Source organism: Amblyraja radiata, chromosome 2 (assembly GCF_010909765.2).
Source record: "Amblyraja radiata isolate CabotCenter1 chromosome 2, sAmbRad1.1.pri, whole genome shotgun sequence".
NCBI classification, from domain to species: domain Eukaryota; kingdom Metazoa; phylum Chordata; class Chondrichthyes; order Rajiformes; family Rajidae; genus Amblyraja; species Amblyraja radiata.
Genome location: NC_045957.1, coordinates 33724248 through 33737104, shown reverse-complemented (window position 1 = coordinate 33737104; position 12857 = coordinate 33724248). Strand labels below are relative to the sequence as shown.

Sequence of the window (12857 nt, the reverse complement as noted above, 5' to 3'; positions counted from 1 at the left end):
GAGCAGAGTTATAGATGTAGCCCAGTCCATCGCACAGACTAGACCCCACCATCCCCTTCAACCATACCACACTGCGTCTGAAAAGCAGCCAACGTAGTCAAAGATTTGTCCCACCCCGATCATTCCCAGTTCTCCCTGTTCCCATCTAGCAGATAGTATTGAAGGCCGAATAGGCACACCACCAGACTCAAGGACAGCTCCTGCCCCTCTGTTATCAGACTTCTGAATGGTCCTCTGGTGGTACTGTCACCTCTACCCCATTGTGGACATTGGGCTTTGTCTATGGTATTGGTACGCTTCAATGCCAACAACTATATCTGTACTCTATCTTCCCCTTTGCTCCATCTATTGTACTTGAGTTTGACTTGAATGTATTCACATATAGTATATCTGATCTGTTTGGATAGCAAGTAAAATAAAGCTTTTCACTGTGCTGTGGTAAACGTAACAATAAACCTAAACCACAAGAGGACATAATTGTGCTTAAGCGAAGACAATGCTACATGATTTAATAATTGTAACTATTTTGAGTCAGCATATTTACTGGAAGAGTCACAGAGACACATCCTAAAATATAACTGATAGTTCCAACAGACAAAATTAATTCATCAAATACGGGTTCTATGTATCAAATACAAATGGAAAATGAAGGCTACATTAAAATAATTTCTGGCAGTTGTGGAAATAAAAGGTTATTTCCAAAACGGTGCACATTCAGTTGGTTAGCCATGTCAGAAGATAACATACATCAGAAACAGAACTGGAATATTGAGATTCTGGTTCCTTGATGACGCGATTTTTCCAAATTGAAGATTCAAGCAAAATGGCATCAGATATTTTAATTAGCATATTAATTGATGGACCCACTTTATATTCATTTGGGTTTCTAGTATCTGAAAATACAAAAGAATGCTATGAACCACTGGTACCGACCATTTATTGAGTGTTCCTGATCTGATACGATTCTGCAATTTAACAGTTTGATAACAAAAATCTTGTTTTAATATAGTGTCTTTTCCATCGCTGGCTCCTCGCGTTCGCAAGACATCTAGGTTTACCATCATTAGCCCGAATTCACGACTGCAAGTCACCATCTAGTAAGTCGGAAGCCATCGAATACAGCTCTTCTTTCACATTTGGACCATATTCTTTCTTCAATCCTCATCTTCACTTATTGCTCAGAGTGAACTCACTGTAGAATTTCGGTCTGCAGGTTAATCCCAAAATGAGATTTGAATTTTACATTAGATCTACCTCTGCTATGAAACACACCTCTGAGTAAAGCTACTTTTCTTAAACTGCACAACAGCATTTCAATGTAATGTGCAATCCAGCTCTCTCTAAATCCTTTCTACCTTGTCTGTCGGGATGAACCTTGAGTGCAGAATTTTCATTTCACACTTTGAATTTGCAAAAAGGCAAATGAACCTGTTCAGTAAATAAATTGGGTTGAAATGAGTAAGAAAAAAAACCTGGAGGAATTAGTGCAACTTTTGCATTTTTGCCCACTTCTATTTCTAACTCTCACATGTGGGCTTACCTTTTTCAAACTTCATTTTACAAGAATACTTAATGGTTAAAGATTTTAAAAACTATCTGGTGAAATTGAATGTTGTAAATGTTGGTCACCATTAATTGTAGATGACATTTAATTTTATGGATGATCCTCATCTCCGATTACTCCAATCGAAATAAAGAAACGGAAATTGCAACATGTACCATGATTAGATTAGCACAAAGGCCTGCTCTGCAAGTTGTTTTCAATGGTGATCTTGTCTAGAATCAAATAGCAAATAAAAAGTGACAATATTTGAGGGGAATTCTGAGCTGTACCTACACAGAATTTAAGGTGGAAATATAGATTGTCACAGCTGTTTAAAGCATACAAGAACCGTTATAAATCAAAGTATTGGGCCCCAGCTGCAGTATTGTTACTGAGCATTGCATTTAAAGAAAAATATCAAGATAGTCAAGAGAGTATAGAAGATTTGCTCGTTATACGAGGAATGTAGCAGCTTACGTTTCATGAGAAAACTAGGGAATTTAGTGCTATCCTCTGAGCAGAGACTTTTAAAGGGCAAATTCAGTTTTAACAGTAAATCATGAAAGGTCTTGACAGTCAATAATGTGAAAGTGTTTAAGTAGGGCAGCATACAGAATACGAATTTCAGATAATTAGTTGAAGGAAAGGGAGTGCTTTTTTAAACTGATCTAGAATGAATTGGCCGAAGGATAGAGAGAAAATAATTCAGTTGTAACATTTAAAGTGGAACTAAATAATATACTGACATCGTATTAGCAGAAAATGGTGTCTGTCACATGTACAATGATCCATTTGATGTTTTCAGTTCTTAGTTTAGTGGTGCCTCCACCTCGGGAGTCAGAAGACTATAGATTCCAATTCCAATACAGAATCTTGTACTTAACACACCAGTGGTACATTGACAAACTGCTACACAGCAAGTATTCTCTTTCAAAGAAACCTTTAGCTGAGATCATTACATGGATGTAGAAATTCCATGGTATTATGTTGAAAAAAAGTTCCCAATGCCCTGGCTGATATTTATCCCTTCAAAAGGCTTAAAAATAGTATTTTGTATTGATCACATTACCGTTTCTGAGGACTTGCAGTATGTAAATATTCATTATTTCCTACATAATGAGCTCCATTTAAAATTGGCTGAATTGTGGTTTATGCACGCATCATGAAAGCAACACAAAGCCAACTTAGTGTAGGAGGGAACTGCAGATGCCGATTTAAACCGAAGACAGACAAAATGCTGGAGTAACTCAGCGGGACAGGCAGCATCTCTTGAGAGAAGGAATGGGTGACATTTCGGTTCTTCAGACTAGTCAGGGGAAATGGAAACGAGAGATATAGACGGTGATGTAGAGAGATCTAGAACAAATGAATGAAAGATATGCAAAAAAGTAACGATGATAAAGGAAACAGGCCATTGTTAGCTGTTTGCTAGATAAGTAAGAGAAGCTGGTGCGACTTGGGTGGGGAGGGTTGGGGAGAGAGGGAATGAAGGGGTTTCTTGAAGTTAAAGAAATCAATATTCATACCAGCTGCTCAAGCGAAATATGAGATGCTGTTCCTCCAATTTGCGTTTACCCTCACTCTGACAATGGAGGAGGCCTAGGACAGAAAGGTCAGTGTGGCAAAACTCCAGTGTGAAGAAGGATCTCGACCCTGAAACATCACCCATTCCTTCCCGCTGAGTTATTCCAGCATTTTGTGTCAAAGCCAACTTGAGTTTATTCCCCTCCCCTGAATATCCACCTTCTTCATTGCAGCATGACAATACTTTGTTGTGATTAGTCAATATAAATCTAGCAAAATGGATTCCTTGACATACTTTTGGGATTGCGAAAGATACGTTTTGAATGTTATAAAGTGACGAGGTGCTAAAGCAATTATGCAAATGAGAGTGTTTTGGCTTACAGTCTGTCTTGGAAATGTTTGTGCTTTTAATTAAAACACATTAAAATTATGAAGTTAAAAGTTAGATGTTATTTGAGGTACGTCATCCAGGTATCATGTTATCATGTTATTTAATACAAATTTGAACTCCTGGTCAGAACAGGAAGAATTTAAGCGAGGCCAGGAAGAGTACCACATATTGTAATAATGGAATATTGATGTGCTTCCTCATTCTTAATGTTAATAGCAGCAAGTTGAAATATCCCTTTTTCCATTTTTTCGTGAAATTTCAAGTTCTTTAGCTCTTTTGCTTTGGGTAAAAGAATGAGGTATTAACAATGGAGCTTTTTAAGTGCATAATATATTTTTGGAAACTGACCCATAGGGTCTAACTATTTAAACACAGGGAACTAACCGATACTTGCAATGTTATTTGTCCTGGCAACATTAATTCCCAAGAAGTTTTAACTCTGTTGGATTAAGCATTCTTTTTATTTGCATTCAGACTGGTGTTTTCAAGTTAATATATTTCACGCTTCGGTATGCATTAAATTGCAGGCTAGAAAATTCTAATATCTCCTGCATTTGCGTCGTATGATCCTTAGCTTCAGACATGAATATTACTCTATTCTTTGTGCGCTACTTTGTTATTTTTCTGACCTTTCAAAATCAGCTGCCTAACTTGACGAGAACTACCCAGCTACAAAGCTCAGTTTACAGTTACACTCTATCCTCTCAAAACTCCACCAATTGCACCACATCCCTGATCCCCGTACTTGGTCTGTAAGCTCAGCTACGCTCACATGTACATTCGCCTCGTAAAAGATCTCACGTTAATAAAGGTAAGGAGCATGATTAGGATTGATGGGTTTAGGAAATGAGTCCCAGAGAACAGTGACATGTGGTCTGAAGGGTGGAGAGTTAAAAGGCAAGACTTGTAACATGTTGGTAATGGAGATCAATGTGGTGAGTGCAGCAAGAAATTGGAAACATTCGTGGAAGGGTTTTTAAATGAGTTGAAGCATTTTCAATTCAATATCTAAAAATGGGCAGGCATGGGCATGTGCCATTAGTTCGCCAAATTTAGTAGCTGGAAATGTAGTAATTGGGAGGTAGTAGAAATAGCATTTAAAAGTCAGTCTTAGTCCCTGCATTTTGCAGCTCACACTTTCCAGTAACTATTTAAATAAAAAGGTTTTAATTAAAGACATACTTTGTTATCCTGTCCAAATTTGCAATTTGTTTCTGATTTCTGACGACTTCAATAGCGTTCCAGAGTCGCTGGACAACTTGCGAGTCTGACAGCCTCCGTTTTGTTAGACGAGCCATGGTCTTATCTAGTCAGTGAGCTGCATCAAAAGAATAAAAACAACAGGGTTAGTCAAGAGTAGTGGCATTGAGCTAAAACCCTGCTCATTTATTCAGTTGCAGAAAGCTAAAATTCAGATTATGACCGTGGTCAGCGGATTTCCTTGTATTTTTTAATAAATAATAAATTTGGATGCAAATTTTGTCAACAATTTTTGTTCTAAAAAAGTAACAATTAGGAAACCAAGGGTAGGTAAGCTTTGAAAAGAAAATCATAATGAGTTTTAGACGTGCATGCAGATGTTGCCCCTTAGCATTTAAGGGCTTGTATGCAGCCTTTGCAAAAAGCTGGTAAATCTAAATTCCTGCACAGGCCTCTGCTGTAAGCTAATGATTTATAATTGCAGCTTCCTTGAAGCAAAATAATATATTGTCACAACATGGCTCATAAAGGTGTCTGAATAATTGGTTGCAATTGGAATTTTTCCCCTATCATTCAAGTTTTTTTCCTCATACTATTTAGCCTCTGGCCAACAGGAAAGCCCATCTGAACAAGTGTCTGAAATGTAACAAATATATACCACAGCTTTTAAATGTTGCAATATTCAACATCACATAAAGAAAGGTTAGAGTAGATGCCCGGAAACCTACCTGATCAAGTTTTGAGGTGTACCAGAAAGGAGAATAAAAGCAGTAGAAAGGGAATTAACAAAAGAAATTCTACAGCTTTAACCATGGAAGCCAAGACACTGCCAGCCTTTAGAGACACAGCGTGGATGGAAACAGGCCTTTCGCCCACCAAGTCCATGCCAACCTGCGATTACGCCATACACTAGCACCATCATACACATAGGACAATTTACAGAAGCCAATTGGCTTACAAACTGTACGTCTTTGAAGTGTGGGAGGAAACCAGGGCATCCGGAGGAAACTCACAAGGTCACAGGGAGAACGTACAAACCATACCAACAACACCCGTAGTCAGGATCAAACCTGGGTCTCTGGTGCTATAAGGCAGCAAGTCTACCGCTGCGCCACGCTGCCGCCCAATCCAGTGATGGAGGAATTAAAACTGGGGTTACTAAGAGAACAAAATCAGTACTGCAAAATTGGACGAAATGAAGGGTCAGATACATTTTGAACAAAACTGTACTCAGAATTCCAGGTATAAAGCCCTGCATAATTACAAGACATCCCCAGTATTCAACCTTACATTGCAAAAACCCTTGCCTTCCTAATAAAAGACAATGGAGCAGGGCGGGTACATCTATGGAGGACATGGATAGGTGATGTTTAGAGTCAGGACCCTTCTTCAGACTGATTGCTGAGGGGAGCGGTAAAAAAAAGCAGATTTAGAAAGATGGGGCCAGACAAATCACAGCCGGCAACAGATGAACTCAGGCGAGGGGGTTCCCAGATAGGCAGATTGTTGGCCATAGGCTAGAGATGAGCCCGAGGATACATAGTTGTGAACTGTGTTCTCTCCCCTCCCACTTGACACTCGACACTTGCCTTCCCAATATTACGTTTAAGGTGAGGGGTAGGAGTTTTAAAGGGGATTTGAGGGGCAAATTCTCTTTTCAAACAGAAGTTGATATCAGGCATGCGATGCTAGAGGTGGTAGTGGAATCAGATGCAAGTACTACAATTAATAGACATCACACAGATACATAAAAAGTCAAGGCAGAGATGGATGTGATCTTAACGTGGGTAAATGGGATTAGGTTGGCATGGACCTGGTGGGCTGAAAGGCCATTTCAGTGCGATGGAACACTGATTTTACTCTAACATAGATTTGTCTATATTCTCAAATACAATTCACTTAATATCAAATTTAAAAATTGTTCTGTCATTCCTCCTCCAATATGGATTATTATACATGTCCACATCATTCACCACAGACCGAAACAAAAGAAATGGCAGATGTAGGAATTTTGCTGAGAACACACAGTGCTGGAGTAACTCAACAGGTCAGGCAGCTGAGTTGGAGCACATGGATAAGAGACGTTTCGGATTGGGACCTTTCTTCAAATGTATTGTACTATGGGGGAGAAAGCTGGAAAAATGTTGCCTATCCATGTCCTCCAAAGATGCTTCCTGATCTGCTGAATACAACAGCACTGTGTTCATTCACAACAAAGATACTATTAATAAATGGCCTAAATAATTTCACTCTCTCTTCATAGCACACTTCCCTTCTTGCTTTATCATATCAAACATGTATACAAACTATTTGATACAAGGTCAAAGACCTGAAACATTAACTATATCTCTTCACTGTCCTGATTTGCATCTCCAACATTATTTTTTACTTTGTTTTTTTCACACCTGTAGCAGTTCACTTTTGGGTTATCTTCTGCGTGGTTGCCTTTTTATTATAATTGGGTGTAACCAGTTGAAGCCTTAGTATTGATCTGAACAGCAATCTATTAGTTATTACCTGCCAATCTGAAGGGAAAAAAAATGTATACCCATTGTTTTCTGTCCATTAGTCAACACTCACTAATATATTACTCAACTGCAATGGTCCTAATCTTGGTCAACATACACTTTTGCAGTGCTTTATCAAATGTCTCCTGAAAAATCCAATACAATTAATCTTCCTCGTCATTTACCCTGCTAATTTCTCCTTCAAAAACCTTAATCGGTTTGCCAATGATTTTCTTCTTAAGATAGTGTTGCTTCTGGCTAATGTAATTTTTTTTAAGTGCCCCATTTCCACCACTCCAATAATCAAATCAACAAATTCATAACATTTTCAATACCAGTCTGGCGAGGGAATAGAACTGCCCTTGCCAGGCATTGCATGCGACTACACTGCCAGCCACAAATTTGAGTGCGTTATTTCAAAAATACGAGCATGTAAATTAGGCTTTGGTATTAATTACCCAAGCGCATTATTCCAAAAATGCATAAATCAAACACGCATAAACCAGAGGTGGCTGTACTTATAATAACAATACGTGAGAGGAATGAAACTATATCAAACCAATACGAAAACAGTGCTAGATTGCTTATGGTAATCAGGATATTGCTAATTTTGCCCCTTTTTGGTGATGCTTCCGGAGCATAAAAGTGCTGGTGTAATCATTGTGAACCAATAGTGCATTCTCTGGATGGAATATGCCGAGCCTCATTATAATAGCAGTGCATTTAGAGTACTGCAGAGTTCAACAACAAAATGCTAGAGTTATGCTGCACATTTTCAGAACCGATGCTAGAATGAAATTGCTTTTTAAGGATCTCATTAAAGTTGTGTGCATGGCTATATTTTGAAATGAAGCAAGTTGATGTGTACGCAAAATCCCTTTGAACTAACACAAACAGGATAAGTACAATACGATCATTGAAGGTGGAAATGAGTAATGCTATCACTTTTTGCACAAGATGTTTGCAGGCTCAATGCACAATTCTAAAACTGGTTTGAGATTTTCAAAGGCCGGCAACCATTCAACCCATTGAGTCTGTCATTTATTGTACAACCATCCCATTGGTCCTATTCTACATCTCAAGACAGTCACATTTTTACCTTCAAACCTTTATCCACTTAAGGTTGTAACTAAATTGGTATCACTCTTGGATGATGCATTCTGGATGAAAGCAAATTGCTAAACATAAAATAGCTAAATTTCAGCACCTGCAATCTCGTGTCACCAATAAGGTTTCTCTTCATTGCCTCCCTGGATCCACTTTAATTCCACATCTGTGGGCTCTTTGCTCATTAGCAGTTTTGATATTTATTGTATAAAATATGAATGAATTCAGATATATCTCCAACATATCCACTATAAAAAACTTAATCAAGGAGGAAATGGTTAATCATTTCAGAAAGCCGAATAAAAGTAAATCTATCGAATATGTTTATTAGGAAACCCGCTCAAACTACCAGGGAGAATTGCTGGACAGGAACCTGTGGATTTTGTGTATTTAGATTTCTAAAGGGCACTGAGGGTGCCACATGGGAAGCTGTTGCATAAATTAAAAGCCCATGTCAGAGGAAACATAGAAAATAGGTGCAGGAGTCGGCCATTCGGCCCTTTGATCATCCAAAATCAGTACCCCGTTCCTGTTTTTTCCCCATATCCCTTGATTCCTTTAGCCCAGTGATTCCCAAAGTTTTGATACCCGTGTACCCCTTCGTAGATTTTCGTAAGCATCTTGTACCCCTCGTTAAAAACAAACGCATTTATTGTAAAATTGCAAAATTTGGCTCTGTAGTTGTTAATTTCAACCTCCGTTGCGGTTCGACATCTAATATGCGGTTCCTCTTCTTCGTCTTAATGTCCACAAGGGCCAAAAATCCAACTTCACACAGGTATGAGCTTGGAAATGGAAAAATGAACTTTAGGGCTTTATCTGACAATTCTGGAAATTCATTTTGTGTTTGTAACCAAAATGTAGATAATGTGTTCTCTTTATATTTGTTTTTTTAAGAATCCATCAGAAGCTAGTTCCAAAAGTTGCTCTTCTTCTGTTTGTGACAGACCTTTTGGCACTGAATGATTGATGTTGAATGGGTATTTTATCCACTCAATATCCATGTCCAATTCAGGGAAATACTTCTCTGGATTCATCTGTAAACTCCATAAATGCTGTATTATAATAATCATCACACCGTCTTCAATTTGTTTGCTCGAACTTTTCTGTAATTCATGAAGAGATGGAAAAGTGTCCACTTCTCCATTAACAACTCGCTTTTGCCAAAACTTCAACTTAGCCACTGTGGTGCTCAACTTATCTTGAACATGAAATATAGAAATTTCCTTGCCTTAACTACAAATTAAGATTTAAAACAATAAATGTCTTCTGCCAGATATGTTAATTGATAGAGCCATCTCCAGTCTTGTAATTTCAAAGCTTTCATTATGAAAAATCAGTAGTTCATTCCGGAGTTCAAATAAACAAGTCATCACTTTTCCACGAGAAAGCCAACGAACCTCGGTATGGAAAAGTTGGGTATGATTACTACCCATTTCATCGCACAGTTGTGAGAAAAGTCGGGCATTTAACGGACGTCCTTTAATATAATTTATAATTTTCACTGCTTCGTCTAGAACTCTTTTTAGGTCTGCAGACATCATGTGTCGCCAAAGCCTCTCTGCGTATGCAACAATGTGTCAATTTTGCATCCGTGTGCGCGCGCGTCGGGGGGGGGGGGGGAGTGGTAAAATCTAGAACGGGGGAAGACGAGAATATGGGGAGAAGTATGGTTTAAAATGGACATTTGGTCAATGCAGACTAATTGAACCAACAGTGATACAGCACGTTAATGGGCCTGGATACAGAAAACCCTGCATTAAGATTTAACGATGAAACAAGTCAATGATACATGGGGATTTGTTCAAATTTGGCTTTAATTCTGGTGCAAGTTGTTCCAGTCAAAACACAAAATTAGAAAATCTGCTGTCAAACTACTTTTCAGGGTAATATAGAGTAAGTAGAGTTCCTAATTCCAAGTGTTGGAGAGTGAAATTTATGTCCTATTACTGACATCAGTATCAACCTGCTCCACTACCAATCCGTCGTATGTACAAACTTCAACAAACATTTCCGCAACTTGCCGAGGATTCTTTAGCAGTGACTTCCAATGCATTATTTACCAAGCAAAGGATAAAAGCAACAATGTCATGGACATAACCTTACAGATTTGAGTCAATGCTTGTCCTAGTTACACACCATCCTTAAGGGCCCAGTCCCACTTGGCGATTTTTCCGGCATCATTGACCGACATATCAGGTCACCAAAAAATATGCGGCGTGATGACATATGATGCGGCGGTAACGCGGCGTGATGACGTATGACGCGCGGTGTTTTTTCAAGTGTCGCAACATTATTTTTGTCGCCGCTGGATTTTGAAATGTTCAAAATCTTTGGGCGACCCTGATATGATACCGGCAGTCGCTGAAAAAAAATGGCCAAGTGGGACAGACCGTTTAGTGAAGCATCATTCTTTCAGAATTGTTAATACATTACCCTGGAATTCTCTACAGAAAAAGGCCATTGTGGGAATTCTACCGCTGTAAGCATTGCAGCAGTTTGAGCAGGCCTTTTAGCAAAATCTATAAAAGTCCAGTAGCTGGCAGTAAATGCTCACTTTCAAAGACAAGATGATCCAAATACAATTTTGCATACAGTCCATGTGGTTCAACATGTTTTACATTCATTGTGAAAGCAAAAGCTTTGTTAAAGCCTTAAAGTTAATTTATTTTTTATCAGGCAAAGGATCAGAGGTGTTAACCAATTATTTTTCCACACATGCTGCCCAATACCCTAAGATTTTCCAACAATTTGTTTGTTCCGGATTTCCAGCATGGGCTTTACTTTCATTAATCTGCACATCAATCAAATTACAATAATTGGAAGCCAACTAATTACTAACTCAGTCCTTGCCCTGCAGAGATTCTTGCCCTGCAGTTCAACCCAAATTATTTAACAGCATTATAATCATGCATTCACAATCCGCCTGGCCACACCAGTTACCACATCCAAGGGCATAAATTTAATACATGGCAAATACTCAATTCAGACATGGAGACAATTCAAGAATGGCCAAATATTCATATCCTTTCAAAAGTGTAGTACTGTATCTAACACGTGGTTTTAAAAGCAATCTACAGCGTGCTACAATATCTTCATAATTCAATCATTAAAGAAAGATCATCGGAAGCAGCTTGGTAAGCAGATCAGTATGCATAAGTGAGGCTCAGCTTTGACTAAACAGCAATACAAGGAGGAATGAAAACATTTGTCCACTTGGAAAGCTTTCAGAAATGCAAAAGACACCATGAAGTGTAATAGGAAGTCAGAGGTTTGGAGGAGACTATCGAATGCTGTGGTTAGTTCACACCACTGGATGGAAAAACACTACATTTGTCAGGATTAACTGCAACAACAGGAAGAGATGAACAAGCTGTTTTTACTGCTATTGCTATGATTAGCTGCTATTTTATAAAATGACTTGACAATAGACCCTTCGAGCCAGCACCACCATTCAATGTAATCATGGTTTGAAACTTGCATATATAAACGTCAGAATGGAGTGTACTGGTGCTGGAATGGTCATTTCTTGGTTAAAAAGGTCATACAATGTCCTTGCAGTTCAGAATTCTATTAATGAACAACTGAGTTATATCCAAGCAAAAACTCACCTACAGCATGAAAATAGAATGCAGTGATATGGAACTTGTACATTTTGAAAATGCCAATAAGTAGAAAGGCAAGTTGTCACTGCTTTAACATTCAGAAATTTTCAACAGATGCAGCTTAGCAGCCATTAGACATGGCATCCACTTCTGAAACAAGGAGCATGTTAAATGTAGAAAGCTGGTCAGATTGGCTAATTTGGTAAAGAATCTCACATGTTGCATGTTCCAGTGCTGATCCATTGAGAGTCAATTGATCTCAAGTAATACAGCAGCTGGAACACTACAGAGTATTCAAGTCAATCAGGTGCAGATATGATTAGCAGAACTTGGCTGTAATGCCATACTTACTCAAATTGGCAAAAATATATTACTGGCTAACCAACAATTAATGCTGGCTCACGATATCAGGTGCCCTGATCGCAAAGCTGCTAGATCCCCAGCAAATTTGTCCGTGGCAATATCACTGAGCTCCACTCGAGTGTCGGGCAGTTCCGATGAGTCCTGGACTTGAGGCACTGGTATGCTCCCCCTCCAGGATGTGGGATGGTAGAGAAAATTCCATTATCCAAGGACAATACCTGTGGGAAATGCATCCAGCTGCAGCTCCCAACTGACTGCAGGGGGGAAATGGTGCTGCAGCTAGAAGACCCCAGGAGAGCGAGGGGGCCAGAGATAGGAGAAGTAGTGAAGTGGTCACACGCAAGGTCCAGGCGTGTAGGCAGAAGTCAGATGGGTGACCACCAGCAATTGTAAGGGGAGTATGCAGGTAGACAATAGGTGCAGGAGTAGGCCATTCGGTCCTTCGAGCCAGCACCGCCATTCACTGTGATCATGGCTGATCATCCACAACCAGTACCCCGTTCCTGCCTTCTCCCCATATTCCGTGAATCTGCTATCTTTAAGAGCTCTATCTAACTCTCTCTTGAAAGCATCCAGAGAATTGGCCTCCACTGCCTTCTGAGGCAGAGAATTCCACA

The 12857-nt window shown here is 39.1% G+C and overlaps 1 protein-coding gene across 4 annotated transcripts in view; it reads right to left on the bottom strand.

Annotated features, from left to right (window-relative positions):
• The window catches only part of zmynd11 (zinc finger MYND-type containing 11), a 141280-nt gene that overhangs the window by 98542 nt on the left and 29881 nt on the right, over nt 1-12857 (bottom strand). For 2 of the 4 annotated variants that reach the window (XM_033044665.1, XM_033044656.1), the window contains exon 2: nt 4641-4776. The exons of 1 other annotated variant lie outside the window; for it this stretch is intronic. In XM_033044665.1, coding sequence (XP_032900556.1) covers nt 4641-4756 — 116 coding nt within the window. In that variant the 5' untranslated portion in view covers nt 4757-4776. Of the gene's footprint in view, nt 1-4640; nt 4777-12857 lie in introns of those variants that run through there. One more of the 4 variants, XM_033044686.1, reaches the window with a different exon arrangement.